The 18,615-nt window shown below is 34.2% G+C and overlaps 6 protein-coding genes across 9 annotated transcripts; 4 read left to right on the top strand and 2 right to left on the bottom strand.

The window, feature by feature from the left end:
• Positions 1 to 11: 11 nt before the first annotated feature.
• LOC108569227 (histone deacetylase complex subunit SAP30 homolog) lies at positions 12 to 2,360 on the top strand. 2 transcript variants are annotated; one of them, XR_001891327.1, is made up of 4 exons: positions 15 to 874; positions 1,117 to 1,341; positions 1,487 to 1,741; positions 2,134 to 2,225. XR_001891327.1 is itself a non-coding variant. In XM_017930695.1 (3 exons), the coding sequence occupies exons 1-3, from the start codon at positions 704 to 706 to the stop codon at positions 2,260 to 2,262; spliced, it is 525 nt and encodes a 174-aa protein (XP_017786184.1). In that variant the 5' UTR covers positions 12 to 703; the 3' UTR covers positions 2,263 to 2,360. The 2 variants fall into 2 exon arrangements, 1 of the variants encoding a protein (XP_017786184.1); XM_017930695.1 differs by lacking the exon at positions 1,487 to 1,741 and having other exon boundaries at positions 12 to 874; positions 2,134 to 2,360.
• A 247-nt stretch (positions 2,361 to 2,607) lies between these two features.
• Positions 2,608 to 4,541, bottom strand: LOC108569219 (exosome complex component rrp45). The gene is made up of 5 exons (XM_017930681.1): positions 4,402 to 4,541; positions 4,250 to 4,344; positions 3,391 to 3,834; positions 3,111 to 3,332; positions 2,608 to 3,039 (listed from the first exon to the last, which is right to left on the bottom strand). Exons 1-5 carry the CDS (start codon positions 4,474 to 4,476, stop codon positions 2,631 to 2,633), a joined length of 1,245 nt encoding a protein of 414 aa, XP_017786170.1. The 5' UTR covers positions 4,477 to 4,541; the 3' UTR covers positions 2,608 to 2,630.
• A 179-nt stretch (positions 4,542 to 4,720) lies between these two features.
• On the top strand, positions 4,721 to 6,693 carry LOC108569214 (histone acetyltransferase Tip60). Of its 2 annotated transcripts, none has more exons than XM_017930677.1 (8): positions 4,721 to 4,888; positions 4,954 to 5,011; positions 5,071 to 5,139; positions 5,202 to 5,346; positions 5,417 to 5,702; positions 5,760 to 6,165; positions 6,221 to 6,383; positions 6,438 to 6,693. In XM_017930677.1, exons 1-8 carry the CDS (start codon positions 4,835 to 4,837, stop codon positions 6,652 to 6,654), a joined length of 1,398 nt encoding a protein of 465 aa, XP_017786166.1. In that variant the 5' UTR covers positions 4,721 to 4,834; the 3' UTR covers positions 6,655 to 6,693. The 2 variants fall into 2 exon arrangements, with proteins under 2 accessions (XP_017786166.1, XP_017786164.1); XM_017930675.1 differs by having other exon boundaries at positions 5,757 to 6,165.
• A 12-nt stretch (positions 6,694 to 6,705) lies between these two features.
• On the bottom strand, positions 6,706 to 7,859 carry LOC108569217. The gene is made up of 3 exons (XM_017930678.1): positions 7,740 to 7,859; positions 7,097 to 7,469; positions 6,706 to 7,046 (listed from the first exon to the last, which is right to left on the bottom strand). Exons 1-3 carry the CDS (start codon positions 7,760 to 7,762, stop codon positions 6,780 to 6,782), a joined length of 663 nt encoding a protein of 220 aa, XP_017786167.1. The 5' UTR covers positions 7,763 to 7,859; the 3' UTR covers positions 6,706 to 6,779.
• A 172-nt stretch (positions 7,860 to 8,031) lies between these two features.
• Positions 8,032 to 8,941, top strand: LOC108569228 (tRNA 2'-phosphotransferase 1). 2 transcript variants are annotated; one of them, XM_017930697.1, is made up of 3 exons: positions 8,032 to 8,146; positions 8,211 to 8,465; positions 8,571 to 8,941. In XM_017930697.1, exons 2-3 carry the CDS (start codon positions 8,211 to 8,213, stop codon positions 8,922 to 8,924), a joined length of 609 nt encoding a protein of 202 aa, XP_017786186.1. In that variant the 5' UTR covers positions 8,032 to 8,146; the 3' UTR covers positions 8,925 to 8,941. The 2 variants fall into 2 exon arrangements, with proteins under 2 accessions (XP_017786186.1, XP_017786185.1); XM_017930696.1 differs by having other exon boundaries at positions 8,200 to 8,465.
• On the top strand, positions 8,903 to 16,741 carry LOC108569212. Its single transcript, XM_017930673.1, has 9 exons — positions 8,903 to 9,100; positions 9,544 to 9,750; positions 9,813 to 11,592; positions 12,566 to 12,572; positions 12,690 to 12,753; positions 13,051 to 14,867; positions 14,926 to 14,986; positions 15,462 to 15,497; positions 15,618 to 16,741. The coding sequence occupies exons 1-9, from the start codon at positions 8,929 to 8,931 to the stop codon at positions 16,691 to 16,693; spliced, it is 5,220 nt and encodes a 1,739-aa protein (XP_017786162.1). The 5' UTR covers positions 8,903 to 8,928; the 3' UTR covers positions 16,694 to 16,741.
• Positions 16,742 to 18,615: the final 1,874 nt, after the last annotated feature.

The raw sequence follows: 18,615 nt of genomic DNA, 5'->3' as shown, positions 1-18,615 counted from the left end.
CACTTACGCCGCGTACAAGAGTAACATAGGGTCCCATACGGCGCCGCTATTGGCCGCTTTCAAATCTGCCGCAAAAAACCGTCCAATGCGCAACGCGGCTTCCCATTTTAGTTACAATTCTTTTGACAGCCAATAATATTTTCAGTTGCGCAATAGTAGGAATGAGTTTTTTGTGTACGTAAACATAAAACCCGCGCCTTTTTATATGAAACTGGAAATTAAACTAAATCCGACGAAAGCCAACCAACGCCGCATGAATCCATACAAACGCTTTCTTTGTATTTCGAATTATCCGTGGCTTCGCGGACCCTTGGATGTTCGCCACAAAAATGTTCATATCAATCCAACTAAATAATCATATGATTTCATGGTAAAAGGAGGAAAAAGTAGTCCCGTTTCGAACGAACCAATTGGAGCGCACCTTTCCGAAAACAAATGGGCAAAGTAGGGCGTCGTTCATTGGCAGGCCCTCAGTTGGTAGCAACAAGCGTATAAACAAAAGCGATTATACGATTATTTGCGGTATTGTCAATTAAAATCGGTTCGTTTGTTCCTTCTTCAAACGTCCCGAATCTTGAATCTGTCAGATTTGATTTGGTTACTTCAAGTACAGTCGACAACGGCCGCCAGTTGTTTACGGTTCGCGTGTGAGTGAGTGTCAGATGAGGATCTTCTTGACCAAGGGCCCCCAAAACCCTAAAGGATGAACGGCTTCAGCACCGGCGAGGAAGATTCTCGCGGTCCCACAGACCAAACCTGTTGTCTCCTCGATTCCGGGGAACGCTGCCAGAAGACCGCTGGCAACGCATCCTACAGCAATCGAATCCAGAAGACCGTCACACAAAGGAGGCTACCCCTGGACAGAGATCGTTCTGTATGTAATCACGTTTCAAAGTAGCCCCAAAACCATCAACAGCCTTAGCTCTACTTAAAGCCACCACCATAATCAACTCCCAACTCAGCAACAACCACATCATATGGCATGATGCTACAATCCAATTCCTATTCACAAAATTCAATTAGAATACATTTCATATAATACTTTCATCTGAATGAAAGAAGCACATTTTATTTAAATGTAAGAAATGCTTTAACTGATTTATCTGATGTTTGTAGGTTAGGCACATTTATATCTGTGATTACCACAAAATGATGATCCAATCAGCAAGGAACAAGAGGCGCCGAAAAGATTCTGAAGATGATAGCAATGAGACAGACACAGTGGATACACAATTGCCTGAAGCTGATCTCTTTCAACTGCAAGTGAACACTCTCAGAAGATATAAGCGTTACTACAAAGTAACTTCCAGGCCAAGTCTGAATAAAACTCAATTAGCAGAAGTAAGTTTACATAAAATTACCATTTCAAGTTCATTTTAAAGAGCTATGTGCAAAAATATTCTATCTGCATTCATTAAAATAATTAAGATCCAATTTTCATCAATTGTAATTAAGGGAAAATGTGTGATACTTCATTGTATGTTAGGTTTCCCTTCCAATTGGTCACCAACCACGAGGTCTATGTGTATAGTGTCGTGTGTATAGTGTGTGGTGTGCAGACTTATTAATCGTTTCAATTCCACTAAGTAACGATCACCCATCCAAGTACAATTCGATCCAAACGTTGCTTTTCTTTCGTATGCCATCTAACATCACCCGATGGACGTCACATGGCGTTTCTGTGTTCTAATGATAGATGTTCAAATTTTGCACTTGCCTGAATAAAAGTCAATAAGCAGAAGTAAGTTAACATCCACCTTTGATTCTAAAACATAATTATTTTATACTTTAGATAATGTAATTTATGTAACACATGAATCAAACAGAGGCATGATGAGTAATGTATATTTTGTTTATGCTTGAAATCAATCAAAATTCGTTTTATCTAATATTACAGTTACATTTTTAATCAAATATTAGTCTTTTGATATCTACACTCATTGATTCAGGTCCTTTACAAATAATGCTTTGTTTGAGGAGTAAATAATATTAATTATCATATATTATTTGTACCAAGTTATTTATTATCTAAGATCAATTTTGTTATGGTTTCAGAACTTTAGAATGTAGATGAAATATGAATGAAATAATTATCAGAAGTAAACATTACTAATAATATTGTTCTTTTTTCAGACGCTGATGAAACATTTCAAATCAATACCGGTGAAGGAAAAGGAAGTACTAACATTTTTCATCTACACTGTGAAGACGAACGGTAATAAGCTCGACCAAAAAAATGGCCTGAACAGTGAGAACACTTGAAGTGCGAAATGAAGAAGACAGAGTATTGATTTTATTTATTGTATCATTTAATAGGGATTCCAAATTGGTTTGTTACAAAAAAAAAGAAGAAAAAAAAAGAAAAGATGATTTGGACTTGTATTTATTGGTTTTAAACGATGTTTTTTTTATATATATATATATAATATGTAGCAACCACATTTGACATTCCTGTTAAAAGTGCAATTATTGTTTTTGTTTACTTATTAATTTTTGTGTGTTATGAACATCCTTTTATTTTTTCTCTTTTGTTACTAAATAGATTTGTAAAAAAAGAAGCCATGAACATTTTATGTAAATATACATATGACGATTTTTTTTTTTTTCAAAAAATTTATTGTTTAGTTAAATCATTTTTTCGTTTTTGTTTTGGTCTTTTTCATCTTGTTTTTGGCGTTCAATACGATCACCTGGTCCTCCTCACTATCGGAACCAGAGGAGACTTCCATAATTTCCTGTTTGTTGTTTTGATTTGTGGTTTTGTTGGTTGTCGAGTTTTCTGTTTCTTCGGATTCGTCGCTGCTCACATTCCAAGGGCTGTTTTCTGTTTCGGGTGGAAGAAGAACCGCAGACTGATTTCCTTTTCCTATTGGTTCCACCTTTGCTTGTTCCACTATCTCCGGTTTCACTTCCGTTTTTTTCTTTTTTGTAGGCACCGTTCTCCAGGCGTTCAGAATGTCTGCTAATTTATTTCCGTTCTGTGACAAATCTTTGCTGAATGAATGACTATGTTGGAAACCAATTTCTTCATTTTGTTGCCTAAAAGCAATAACAACATTTCAATAAAAACTTCTTGAAGCTGAAAAATAAATTTTTTATCAAAAATTTACCGTTTTAAATCATCCTGCTCGACAGCTTCTTTGAGTTGATCAATCACAGTTAAAGCTCTTTTGGCAGCTCTATTGGTGACTTTCAAAATAACATCTGCACTAACGGATGCGCTACCGCCTAGATAAAAGCCGCACAATTCTTTGTAGGCATTCAAACCTAACATGAGTTGTGCTTCCGATACGTTTTCCTCTAATAAACTGGGATCCGCTAAAATGATTTCACTGAAAACCCAAATCTAATTATTGAACTAAACTTGAACATCACTCCGATCAGATTTACCCATTTGAGTAGATTGCGTAAGAAATACACACAGGATAATGATGAATCACAGTTGGGATCGTATCACGCTGGGCGTACGTGTGAATTATAATGTTTTCTCCATCGCAAGTCACATCAGGCCTCCTGAAGTGCTTGAGAGCTGCGAGTGCTGCGACCGAGGCGCAATCCAAGATGTTGCCTTCGTGATTTAGTACATTTAAATCTACTCGCAAAGCCCACACCTTCTCCTTGACTTTGATGCACAATGATTCTAAATCTACGGCTCTCGAATCTTTTATGCATTTCTCTAAAATTCTGTTCAACTGCACGGAGAGATCGGATTGTCTACCGGCCTCGAATTGTGGCGCAGCAATTGGATTCAGTTCCAAATTTATATAGAGGATTCCTTCACTTGGTCTCGTGGACTTTGGCAATTGAATTTCACAGGAAACTTGGGCCAAAACTCTGGAATTTATATGAAGAAGGATGGTTCTTAAAGATTGACAATGTAAGACTTTTCATTTCTATAAATTTGTATGATCTAAAATGAAGTCTTTCAGCAGAATTCCAAAATTGATCTGGTTGTCTGTAGGTCTTCATTTTGATAATTAATTACAATATTGTTACTAAATATAATTGCTTCTTATTGAGTTATTTTAAAAGGTAGTAAACCATTAATATGACAAATATAATCCTAAAATTATACAATAATAACAATTTCTCTACAGGTACATTACTGTCAAGAGCCAAGTAAAAGTATAAGAATGAAAAAGAAAGTTACCTAAGCTTATTTATGCAAACTACTTCATTAGATTGTAGTAAACTACAAACCTAAAATGTTCACACTTAATATGTAGAACTTGAAAATTTTTGTACTCACTGTGTTTCACCTAAAGAAACGAAACAGGAACCCCAATCCTTACCAAATTCGATTTTCAAATCGCGAAACTCATTGAAGGCTCTTCCATCCAATCTCTAAATGCAAATAAGGTTAATAATTCTAATGCACTTGAATGAAACAAAGACACTTACCTTCGATTCTTTAAGTAAATTTAAAAGAAATTTCTTTTCGCAGGTCGAAACCACGGAATCCCTTAACTTGGACATAATAATCTTATATTAAATTAAAATCTGTTGTAAGAGGTTATCGTACAAAGCATGTTTATAAAACAACTACCATGAAGTTGCAGCGACAAATTTTGAAATTTTAAAATAATTTGTTTTACTTAAAAAGTCTTTAACAACAAGCAAATAAGAATTTCAGATACTCTAATTGCAATTAATTGCATTCTGATGTACACTTAGTGTTTATTTATTGAATGTAGTTGTTGGAATTTGAGAGAAAGTGATTTGTTTTTGTCTAACTTCAAGTAAATGGGCTCGAGATTGAAAAGCTGTGGTTGTTTTGTATTAAAAGCAAATTGTAATAGTATTTTGTTAGAAAGTAAACAAAATTAACGTACAGATGAAAGTGGAAATGATGGATGACTTGGACGACACGACAATTTGTGATTCTGTGGTCAGTAAAACAGTTTAATTGGGGTGTATGTAAATATAACCTAAAAGTCCGCTTTGTTTCCACAGAATTCACTGGTAGAAGGATGCAGACTACCTGTGCGTATGAAAGGCACTGATGATTGGCGTAGGTTTATTACTTACATACATGAAATGCATGCTATTATAATTCTCATATCTTTGTAGCTTTGGCGGAACTGATCAGTATTAAGGAATCACCAGGATTTAGGCTATATTATGTACATTATGTTGATTGTAAGTTGATTAATTTATTAACTAAACTAATATATTGTTGATACATTAACTTTGATGTACAGTTAATAAGAGGTTAGATGAATGGGTCACAGAAGACTTATTGGACACAAGGAAGGTGCACTTTCCCAGAAGAGACTGCGTTATAAACACAGGTGTATCTACTCCAAAGAGGGCTCCAGTAGGAACTGGTGGCCAATCTGTCTCAAGGTGACCTATACTTATTTTTAGTATTTTTTTTTAAATGAACATTTACTTAATGTTTTTGTTATGATTTTAGGCCATCAAGTCCTGTTACTGGAGAACTTGTAAATGGTAGTGCTGTATTAGCAGCTGCACTACAAAAGAGGATAAACAATAATAAAAAACGGAAGGGTTTATCATTAGAAAATGAAGACTCTCAGGATGCGCCGCCACCTGCTCAACAGCCTGCGCTACCTGGCCCTAGGCAGTCTGGGAGCATGGTTGCACATCACGACGATGTCATCACCCGGATGAAGAACGTTGATATGATAGAATTAGGCAAACACAGAATTAAACCTTGGTATTTTGCCCCGTATCCACAGGTTATTATTACCCCAATATTGTCGTGGTGCTAGTAAATCAGTTACAATTTTTAGGAGATGGTTGGAATACCTTGCATCTATATATGCGAATATTGTTTAAAGTACAGGAAGAGCAGAAAATGTCTGGAGAGGCACATGGTTAAATGCAATTTGAAACATCCTCCAGGCAACGAAATCTACAGGAAAGAGCACATCTCGTTCTTCGAGATAGACGGCAGAAAGAACAAAAATTACGCGCAAAATCTCTGCCTGCTGGCCAAGTTATTCCTCGACCATAAAACTTTGTACTATGATACAGATCCTTTCCTTTTTTACGTCATGACAGTGTTCGATAACCGCGGTTTTCACATAGTCGGGTACTTTTCTAAAGAAAAGGAATCTACGGAGGATTACAATGTCGCTTGCATTTTGACGATGCCTCCGTATCAACGAAAAGGATATGGAAAACTTCTCATAGAATTCAGTTAATATAGCAGCTTCCCTTCAGCTTTGTTTCTTACTAATCTTTCATGATTTAGGTTACGAATTGTCCAAGTTTGAAGGTAAAACTGGTTCTCCCGAGAAACCGTTATCTGATTTAGGTCTGCTATCTTATAGGAGTTACTGGGCGCAAACAATTATGGAAATTTTGCTTTCTATGAAGCCGGTCGGTGATAACGAAAAGCCGCAAATCACAATCAAGTGAGTTCTTTTTACGTTTATAACCATGCAATTGGCTTATGTTTGAATTTGCAGCGAAATTTGCGAATCCACGAGTATAAAAAAAGAAGATGTGATATCGACGTTACAAAATTTAAATTTAATTAACTACTATAAAGGTCAATATATTATTACACTAAACAAAGAGATTCTCGAGAGCCATAGGAAAGCCATGGAAGTGCGATTGATTAGGATAGATCCTAAGTATTTGCATTGGACACCCAAGGATTGGGGTAAACGAGCAAAATGGTAAAAAATACTTTTTATTATTTTAATGACTGAAAAAAATAAAAAGATACATGTTATTTATTTCCAACATTCTTATTTATTGCCCGTAGTTTAGTAACTATATGATTTATTGGAAATCACAAACAGCAGTCATCCTAAAATATCATCTAGCCAATCTTCTAACTCTTCCACGTCCTTGTTCTTGGTAAAGATATTATTGTCAGCAGGTTTGTTTTCCGACTGATCATTAATCTCATTATCACATATATCCACATTTTCGATCATATCCACAAGATTCGACGTGAATGATTTGTTTTCAACGATTGTTTCTTTATTGATCGAGTGACCCTCCAAAAACGTATCGAAAATTGCTTTATTCTTGGTAGCTGTTGAATGCATCTCTTCCAAATGTTGAGGCTATAAATAAAAAATAAGTAAAAAAAGAACTATATATTAAAATTATGTACTAGAAAAATCTTTGGATCGATGTTCATCCTCTCGTAGAACGGAATACTGGAGATTCCTAGATTGAGAACATTTAAATCCAATTGGAAAATATCGCTGTCGATTTGCAGTTGGGTATCATCATCAGGTAAAAATTGTTTATCAGTTTTGAACTGGAAATACGCGCCCTGCGACACTTGCCCTTGACTCAAAACACCAAAGTCTTTAGAGGAAACAATTTCGTCATCTTCCAAAATTTCATCGTCGGATTCATCGTATCTGGACCAATTCTTTGGAAGCACATTCACGGGCAAATCTTTTTTCTGTTGACCGTTTGCCTTAGGAGCGAACTTCGCATGATCCTTGAAACGAGTTTTATTTCGGTGATGCAATTGACTGAAATGGGTACAAAATAAATTATTTAAAAAGATGCACATTGTGCGTAAATTATCAAATACCGAGGGCAGAAAGAAAATTATTATTGTATTAAGGTTTTATTTTGAATTTATATGGTTGCAATAAATATTATTATTCAGAATACTGCTCTTTATATTGACAGTTTATGAAAGTTAAGCAGTGTATTGTTTCGCGGCACTTGGATGGGTGATTAAATAATTATCAACATATAACAACAATTTAGCTACACAACTATTTCAAATAACTTACCCTTGTTTCTTGAATTCATTCATTCTTTATAAACAATATGTAACTAAATGTAGAAATATATGGCATATGTTTGATATTATTAACCTGCATAAGCCGTAAAAAACATAAACACAAAATATAACCTAAGAAACTGTATGAATGTGAAGTCTAATTTGCAGATATTTAAACTTTATAGGTAACAAATGAATATCGTATTTAATATTATTAATATATGTTCATATAGATTAATAATAACAGTGAATATATTTTTATTAAATTAGCAAATTAATAATAAAGCAAGAATGATTTTCCAATGTTGGCTACATGACCAAATTGTTAAATGTCAAACTTCCTAATCAGCAATTTTATTTTCGTATTCCGATCATCATACAGGTGCATTTTTTGTTTAATTTAAATATAACAATTGGGTGAGTTCAATGTATCTATTATACAACTAAACTCAACCCTTTGTCTTAAAAAGCTTATTTATAGATGAACCCCAATGACATTCATATCAGCAAAACATTATCTTGGCTTCTGAGACATGCTGCTGTTAAAGAGGGATTTCCTCTTCAGAGTGATGGATTTATCAAGGTAGACGATCTTCTGAAGCACAGGCAATTGAAGAAAGCAACAATTGATGATATCAAGAGGGTGGTTGAATGCAATGATAAGAAAAGATTCAAATTGGTTCTCAGTGCAGATGACGTTTATTTGATAAGAGCTAATCAAGGACATTCAATTCAGGTTAGTTTTTGTTTAAAATCTGTATCCATATAAAATGTCAAACACAATATTCAAAAAGTATATATTTATATAAAAAAAAATATTGAAACTATTTATTATTTGTAGGCTGTTAATAATCTGGAGCTGACACCAATATTGACTGCAGCTGATGCACCTGTTGTTGTACATGGCACGTATTACAAATTTTGGAATAGCATCAGGAAAACAGGATTAAATCGCATGAATAGGCTTCATATACATTTTGCCACTGGTATTCATGAAAGTGTAGTCAGTGGAATCAGGAAGGATTGTGAATTATACATTTACATAGATCTTGACAAGTCTTTGTTGGATAACTTGACCTTCTATTTGTCTTCCAATGGGGTTGTGCTTAGCCCTGGTGATGCGGATGGTTTAATTCTACCTAGGTATTTCCTAAGAGTTGTAGATAAAGAGACTGGGAACATATTGAAATTTTGAAAAGATGGCTGATTCAACCAGTAATTCAACCACTGAGAACACTTGCATAATATGCAAATTGGCATTTCAGAACATCAACCTATATCAGAATCACCTGAAGAGTAATAAACATCAGATGATAGTACATCGTGCTTATATCAACAATGTGAAAGAAACACATAGCATTTATGTTTCAGGTGAGTTGTAATTATTAAATATATTATAATAGGAATATTCTCTTAAAGATCTATTTATGTACTATAATTATAATAAATAAGATTATTTCTTGTATATAATTAAACTTTTAAATATTGTGCTAGTACATATAATTAAATATTTTATGTTTATATTTTATTTCCTAAAATACACAGTAATAATTAGATTTCATTCTTTTTTTTGATTTAAAAAAAAATCTGATTCTCAAGTTACAAACTCATGATCTTGGTGTCGGATTGTTGACCACTTAAAGTAACAAGCTATGAGCATAGAATTACATTTATTTTGAGAAATGGAATGCCAGAAATATTTGAATCTTTTAACAATCATTGCATGTTTCAACTGTGTTTGTTGTTGTACGAAATCTAGTATGAATTGGTATATTTCCTTTGATTGATTGATAATAAAAATCATAATTTTTCAGATTTACCAAACATAGAAAAGAAGGAAGTGATCATGGAGTATTTCTCCGAATTTGGCGAGATCGCAGATTGTTATTTAGGACACAACAACACATTCGCTTTTGTGCAGTTTAGAGATATTTCAGTCGTAGAAGAGATGTTGAAGAAGAAACTGACAATAAACGGGAAGGAAATAAAAGTGCAGAAACGAAAAATTCGCGAGAGGCATGGTATTATTGATATCATATCTGTTTATTTTTTTCTTTACAATACGTTTTATTGATTGCTTTAGATATCGATTACCAAACTACGTCGGATGACGCTCTAAAAGCCATCGTTCTGAAATTGAAACATGTCGATGGTGTTGACAAGCAGTTGGAAGAACTGCTGAAATGGTTGCAACCTAGTCAGTTTGAGAATATTTCGAAATATGACTGCCTGTGTAGAGACCTGCAGGAGGTTTTGAAGAAACTGTTCCACGTGTGCGTTGTTTATCCGTTTGGATCGACGGTGACGGGTCTCGATTTCGCTGGTAGCGATGTCGATGCATATGTGCATGTACCCCAAAACAACGTAAAAAATAACGTTAATATGGCGTCAATTCATGTTGACAAATCCAAGAGGCATCTAGAGAAGCATAACAGATTTGCACATGTAGTTTCAATACCTAGAGCGAAAACCCCTATCGTTAAATGCCTACACGTGCCTACGCAAATAAATTGCGATTTTAACTTCAAGAATATGCTTGGCGTCTGCAATTCTTATCTAATACGTTATTATATAAATCTTGACCCAAAGATTAAGCCAATGATGGTTATATTGAAATTCTGGGGAAAGGTTCATGACCTAGTGGGCCCAACAAAGTTCTCCTCATACTCTTTGATGATAATGTTTATCCATTTTCTTCAGAAATTCTACCAATTACCCACAGTTGAAGTACTTCAACATCCAAATGCGCCTGTTAATATACAGGATCGATGGAATGGTGGTATCGATGGTAATTTTAGACCTTTACTGTCAAAGCTAAACTCCACGAGAATGATTGATATCATTGTGCAGTTTTTCGATTTTTACGCTAAATTTGACTATGCGTTATATGTGATTGCGCCATACTTGGGCTGCTCGATACCAAGAACACATTTTATGCAACCCGAACTTTTACCGCCGCAAAAATATTACTTATACTGCCGTAACATCGAGTACATAGGACCGATCTGCACGAATACTGCGATATGTGTGCAGGATCCATTTGAGCATTCGTATAATATCACCAGAGCAGTGACTTCGAGGATTTTAGAGGAGTTCGTGCAGCTCTGCAAGCACGGCCACGAAATTTTGACAAATTCGCCTTGTCTTTATAGACTGTTCATTGAGGAAACCGGCGACGACAAGTTTCAACTCAAAGATGGAGAGTGTATTTTTAAACTTAATATGCCATGCAATCTGGATTATATGTTTGCTGAAAAAAAGACCATTACAAATGACGAAATCCGTGAAATTTGGTATGAATCCATCAATACCTTTATAACAATGGTGCTGCAGAAAGTGTTCATGTCGGAAGTAAATATAAGCAAGAAGGAAATTAAAGGGAAAGCAATAAAATTAGATGGACAAGCCGATGTGTATGATAAGAAGAGCGTCGACTGTGTGAAATTCAATTGCGTGCAACGGAAGAATACCTGGCTACGTCGGAAACTTATCGCGAAGGACTTGAATATAGATATTAATTTAAACGTCTTGGAAAAGCAAATGCAAGTTTCCAATTACATTTCCGAAGTCATCTACAAAGATATTACATTTGAAACATCTATATTTGAGTTTTCCTTGCTAATGAAGTATATGGTAAATCCGACCTGTATGGAATTTGAGTTAGGACTCACAACGGGGGAAACCAAGAACAACGACTTTTTTACATTCGCGCGGTGTTTCGTCATGTGGATACCTCAGTGGTACAATCAATACCACGAGAACCAATTGAACCAGTGGAAGAAGACTACCAAGGCCGAGGCAAAAGGCAAGAACAAAGACGAAACTGACAAGGAAATCAAAACAGATGCTTTAACCAAAATATAGCGATATATATTAAAAAAAATACTTAACTAACCTTTTAGTAGAAAGAGCCATAGATCCTTTATTTTCATATGCATAAGTGTGTAGATTATATCATTCGTTATTTTGTCGATTTCATTTTAAATTTGTATACATAATTCAATGAGTATTCCGTTATTATATTATGATGTTGTAAAATTGTATTTTTGTTAGTTTGCTAATATTTTAAGGAACAGTACTGGTTAGCTTTTACCTTTCTAAGATTATATTAGTTATTTCATTGTAAAGTACAGATTCTATTTTTTGTATAATTATCATACTTGGAAAATAAGTATATAAGATTTTAAGATTAACAAATAAATTGACTTTGATTTTTTATAAAAAGAAATTTGTGAGTTATAATTATTTCACATTCAAACTGATATAGATATAATATTTATTCGCTTTATAATAATTGTCAACCGGTGACAATCGCAAGCCCGACAACCGAAATCCCGGCTGGCACAAAATCCCGACTATATTGAAATCTCGACTATGTCAAAATCCCGATTATATCGAAATCCCGACTACCATAAAAATGTTATTGTAGAAATTTATAATAATAAAAGGCACTGTCTGGATTTCGATATAGTCGGGATTATGGTAGTCGGTCTTTCGGTTGTCGGGCTTGCGATATAGACCCTTGTCAACATATTTTCATCTTAACTACAAAAAACGCGCCAAATGAAAGGACATTCGTCGCCGCTAGGTGGCTTCTTTTGGAAGATTGGTGATTGTATTTGCTTTCAGTTGTATTTTGACAAAGAGAATTATTGTCAATAAGGAAAATTAACAAACACATTGCTTTCCTAAATGAGTTTGTTTTTTTTATTTATTAAAGTCTTAATTTTGCTGCTTAAAAAACAAAATGGCTAATTAGTGTTGTCAAAAAGGAATTGTACGGAATGAACGATATTTGATGGAGTTGATTCATGTATCTCTTCTATCATATTAAAGTATTGACGTAAATTGCACAGGTAAACTTTTTTTTATTGGAGAGACGCCATCGAGGTTACTCTTAAAGAATTATATAATGTATAATTTTTGTGATACATTTCTGGAAAGCGAATAATATTTTAAGGTTATACTGCATGAACTGATTGCAATGGATGTAAAGGACGCAACTTGCCAATTAAAAGTGGAGCGTAAGTAGTTTTTTTTTTAATATTATATTATAAACAAGACAGCTCATATGTGTTTAGTTGATGTTCATCAACAATTAAAATTAATGTTTATTTGTAATCAATGCAGTTGCTTCATGTAGTAAGTGATTGACTCATTGTTTATTGACTAATTTGAACTTCAGTTTACCCATTAGTATGATATTATTAAGTTGTGAATTTCTAATGGTAAAATGATGAATGTCAACAAATTAAAGTTAATAATAAATAATTCAATTAAACAATATTGTTACGTGATAAAATATATATAATTTATTTTAGATGTCTCTGATGAAGAAGATGATGCAGGATTGGAGGAAGTTCCTGATGATTTCTTTGATGACTTTTCGAATAAAGAGTTTCTTGCTGGATTGGATGTCGTTGATGCATGGGATGGGGCGTCTGATGCTAAAGAGGATGTCTGTGATGAGAATGTTGAAGAGGAATGTGTATCAACAAATAAAATAGATGGTAATGTATCTAATATAATTAAACAGGAGATTGAGGAAACTAGTGCAACTCAGGTCATTGAACCAAAGAAAGTTGATAAAACTAAAAAATCTCCAGAGAAAAGTGATATGGAAAGATTTGAAGCGAAACAAAATGAAGATATAAAGGATATCCAAACATTGGTTAAACAAGAATTGGAAGTGCCACAGAAAACAGAAAACAACTTGAAACAGGAACAGTTAACTTCTGCAGTTAATGCTGAAGAAGAACCAAGTGATAGTGGAAGTTCCAAGAAGCTAGAAACATCCACGGATAGTCAAGTGAATGATACTAAAATAAAAAAAGGAAATGAAGAAAAGAAACTAAATGTCTCATTAAAACCAATTGATAGTCTCATTAATAAAACATGCACTAATAAAAAGGAAAGTGTAAATTCAAAATCTAGTACTAAAACAAAGCCATCTGGGAATGGAAGTAAGGAAAACTCAAATCGCTCTGTGAATAGTTCTAAAACTGCCTCTCCTGAAGATAGTGCTCCGAAGAAAGTTGTAGATAATAAGAGCAAATGTGCAAATACTAAAGAAACTTCAACTGTGAAAAGGGATAGTAAAGTGAAGCAAAATGTGGAAGAGAAACACGGAACTAAAAGACAAAGAAGTGAGTCTAAAGATTCTTTGAAGTCCGATGATAGAAAAAAGCAGCATATTCGTCGAGATGTTAAGCAAAAAGAGAAAGAAAAAGAAACTGCTAAGCAATTGGAAACTCGTAGGGATCCGAAAAAAAGAGATAGAGATATCGAGCGTGATAAACTTAAATGTGCTAAAGACAAAGAAGCCAAGTTGATCTCTGAAAAGTTGCGTGTAGTAGAGACGGGATTGGTCCCACCAGGTACAGAAATGGATTGTGATATGTTCACTACTAAAAAAAATGACAAACGCACTAGGAGTCCATCCGGTTACAAGCCATTATTGTCACTTAGTCCGTCACCAAAACGTTCTTGCGATAGACGTTACGATCGGCGGTATTCTCCTGACAGAAAGTTGGATAATTTGCGTAAGACATCCCCGTTAAAACGCGTTCGGCCATTCAGGCAATCGCGCAGCATATCGCCGATTCGCAAATATTCCCCACGAAGATCTCCTTTCAGGTCAAGGTATATCCGACCTTCTCCACAAAGGAGACGAAGCTGGAGCCGGGATTCTCCGAACAGAGACAGGATACGAGATTCACCGCCCCGCAAGAGAACATTTCTCGAGGAATTGGACGAGAAACTGGCGCAGAAGCGTTTGCAGGAAATACAACAAAAAATCAACGGCAGAAGAGCTGCTGCTGCTGCTGCAGCTGCAGCCGCTGTTTCAGCTCCTCTTCCAGTACCAGCTCCCGTTCCCGCTCCAATGCCTGTCACAGCACCCATCCCGATGCCAGTTGCTCCGCCCATAGTTCCACTCATGCAGCAAATGGTACAACCTCAAATAATGCCATACAATATGCAAATGTACAACCATCCCGCATCCGTACTTTACGACCAACAATATTTTATTGGTCATCCAACGTACGCCCAACCTACACCAGAGCCAAATTTATACAACCAGTATAATGCTCAGCCTAATTCTTCATTTCAACAAAATCATAATGACGAAGTTGAAAAAGTAAATTGAAAAACTAATATACTTAATTACACATTAACCTGACTATTTTTTTTTCTAGCTTTTCAATGATGATAAAATTAAGCTGACCGACTTTTTGTGCATCACTAGTCGAGCGAATGGTAAGAATCTAATTAATAGATATGTTACATACCTGTGTTAATCTACTATCAGCAATATTTACGAAGTACATTTTTTGAAATTTATTTACAAATACTTCAGGAAATTTATATATCAGATAGTATTTATATATCAGATAGTTTCAAGTATATTTTTTTTGCTACTCTATTATACTTGTATTTAAGTATAGCGTAGGTACACAATTAGGTCGTTATATATAAAAAAAAATACTAAAAATACAATAATATCTACTTTACATCTATTTACAGCATAAATATATGTGCTTTTAATGGAGATATTTGAAACCTTATTAGGAGTATCTTATTCGAATAGTTATTGTTCCACCTAAATGTTTTATGTTCACACGTAACGATTCCTGAGGTGAGCACACTATTTGAGTGTCCATTAATGTATTTTTTTTTTCGGGTTTTTCATTATGTAGATTAATGATTATATTTTCTTTATCTTTTTCAATAGATGAAATACCTGCAAATATAGGCAATAAGATCAAAGGTGAGTATCGTCTTTTAGTTGAATTAATATTTGTTTATTTCTGTTTTTTATAATTTGAAACAAAAAAATAATATGTTGAGCAAATTCTATTTGGTGTTTATATATCCGCTCCGATTCCAGTGATAGCCCAAAGTCAGGATGCTATAAAAATAGCAACCGAGTACTCCACACCGTCTGGACGTTTTATTTTTAAGAATACTGTAAACAAATTGGCGGACAAACAGGAAGTTTTGAGCAACTGGTCACCATTGCGCAAAACTCCGGTCACTCGTCTCAGTTTCATCACTAAAAAGAACGAGAGGCCTCTGAGGACACCGATGTCGGTGCTGCTCGCCAAGCTAGGACTTACGAGCAATCAACCAATAATAGAGGACGTAGATGTTGATGTGGTAGAACCACCTCCGAAGGAAAGCATGTGCGCGAGGATGACTCAAACGGAACCAGAAACTTGTGAGAAGTGTGAGCAACGAAATCAGATAAAGTACGTCGATGTCGGCATTCAATGTGAAAGTTCTGGCAGTGTAGACTTTGGATGTCAGGTGCGCGAAGATGACTTCCTGACTACTGCCCGATCGGCTTTGCAGAATCTCATCAAGACTCAGTCCTTGGCTTCTTTGACCCCCGCTCAAATACTGGCATCGCTTTCTGAAAAAGCTGAATCCCTGAAGGAAACCGTGTCTGTTTCAAGGAAGTCAGACGAGGTTATTACAGAGAAGCCATCAACTGAAACTGATGCAACTCGCCGAGATTACGATCGGAGGAGGCCCAGAGATCATTCGACGGACAGGATGGAAGGTAGAAGATCTATACCGGATGAGGACAGCAGAATGGAGGAAAGATGGTCCAGGGACAACTACGATACCAGCAGGAATGACAGGAGGTCCAATTCACTGGATTGGAGAGTGGAAGAAAGTTGGTACGCGGATGATCCTCAACCATTGATGGAAGACACCAGGTGGTCCAGGGAAGACTGTTATGAGAGGAGGTACGGCGGCGATTATAATAGACCATACAGGAGGGAATCTGAGATCTGGGATGATATGAGCAGAGGAAGTGGAAGTGTAACCAACCGCTATCCACCGCCGCTGATGCAGAGAGGTTCACGATTTAATAACGCCCACTTCAACGGACCATCCCACGATAGCTTCACCGAAGATGTGACTCCAGGACATTTCTTCAATGCAAGAAGATACTAGACATACATTTGTATATATATATACTTATTTGTATATATATACACACTTGTCTACCAAATATAAATTTACAAATTTATTTTGTTTCTTTTTTTTTAATTTTATATTTGATATATTTAAGTTGAACTTAGGCCATCGTTTATATTACAAAATTCCAATTTTGTATATATCATGTATATATAAATGTGGCAAAAGTCAAGAACTACAATTATAAAAACAATGTTATTTGAACCTGTTAGTCGATTAAATGTTTACCTATGTTTTCCGTCATGAAAAAAAGTTTAAAAATTACAATAAATATATTTAAAATTATTATTTTCCCTTTCTGATAAGGAAAACACATTATATTTCTTGAAACTCGGTTGTTGATTGGCTGAAAAAGTGAATAGTATTAACTTTTTATTTATATGTTCAAAAGTTTTTATTACTCATTATACAGATACATGTATTTTCACTTCATAACTCGAAATAAAATGTTTTAAAAGAATGTTGTTCAACTACGACCTATTGTCGAGATTTGACTGTTCAGTTTACCTTTTGAACTATTAACCAACGTTATGTGGTTTTCGGTCTTATTAAGATTACATTGTTTTACACTAAATTACAATTTCTTATTACTCGTCTTTGGAAATCAATTTATTTTCATTGATAAATGATGATAAATACTTGGAACTTAATTGTGGATATTTTATAATATTCGTCTACGTAATCTATATTTTAATAATCATTCGCAATAATCTCACTTTTCTTTATGTTCTTCATACCATCCATTCGCATCACAAAATATATCATAATACTTTGGCCCTTGTTTGCAATGGCCCTGATAATGTTTTACGCTAATTAGAAAAAACTAATTTCGATTTCAAGTATTTTTTCAAAAGTATTAAACTTTATGTATTTTTTTATATTACTCTTATATAAATTTAATAATTATAATTTTATTGTTTCTATTTCGACCAATAAAGATAATTATATTTATTTATTGCTACAATATAATTTAGATGGTTGTCTGCATAGTGAAAGTGTTTCCCTGTGCAAAGTGAGCAGTGCATAGTTAAATTTGTTGAAGATTTTATCAGGTAAAATTATGTTCAGTGAATATGAATAATATTACAGTTTATCTTATGAATAAGTTGGAAATCATCTCAATTTCAGTGCAGTTTAGTTAATAAAAATAAATGTTTATTGAAATGAACTGTAATTAATCAAGTATATATGTAAAATAGTAAGATTTTGTTTATATGAGAAACTCTAATAATAAAAAAAACTTTTTTCAGATTTAAAAAAAGTGAAATCATATTTTAATTAGGTCTACAGTCTAATAACTAAAATTCATTAACAAAAATATGTGTATTGTATTTCAGATTTATAAAAATAAATTGCAACCTGAAATTGTTATCTTTGTAACCGATTTTTTTTTAACTCCTTTTAAATTGACGATTGTGTAACAGATATGGCAGATATAATTGCTGGATTTTTGTCTACAATTTTCAAGTAAGTTACTTAACTTTAGCTAACGTGTCTTAGATTACAGATGGAGCCACATGTTCTACTTGGCTGAAATTTTATTTTAAATATTATAGAAATCTACTTTGTAATTTAAATAATGGACTTAACTATTATAGCAAAATATTAAAGTTATCCTGAAAAATAGCTGTCATAGTATTTAGTAAAGTTACATTACAAAATAAATTAATTTATAATTGATTGATATTTCTAAAAAATAGCAAGCGAAAATATATACCGATTTTCGTTCTTAGAAGAAATCATGACTTTTCTGGAAATGCATAATAATATGCATAATATTTGTATATTTTGATGCACGTATTTAAGATAGGTTCGGGGAAAGTACTAAGCCGCAGGAAAATACCCAATGCTTTTCCAAGATCTCTAGACATATCTTGTTGCTTTTTTACTTGCATATT

This window comes from Nicrophorus vespilloides, unplaced genomic scaffold, assembly GCF_001412225.1.
Source record: "Nicrophorus vespilloides isolate i.1.1-1 unplaced genomic scaffold, Nicve_v1.0, whole genome shotgun sequence".
Classification (NCBI taxonomy): domain Eukaryota; kingdom Metazoa; phylum Arthropoda; class Insecta; order Coleoptera; family Silphidae; genus Nicrophorus; species Nicrophorus vespilloides.
The sequence above is the reverse complement of the archived record's forward strand: the minus strand, read 5'-3'. Positions and strand labels throughout refer to the sequence as shown.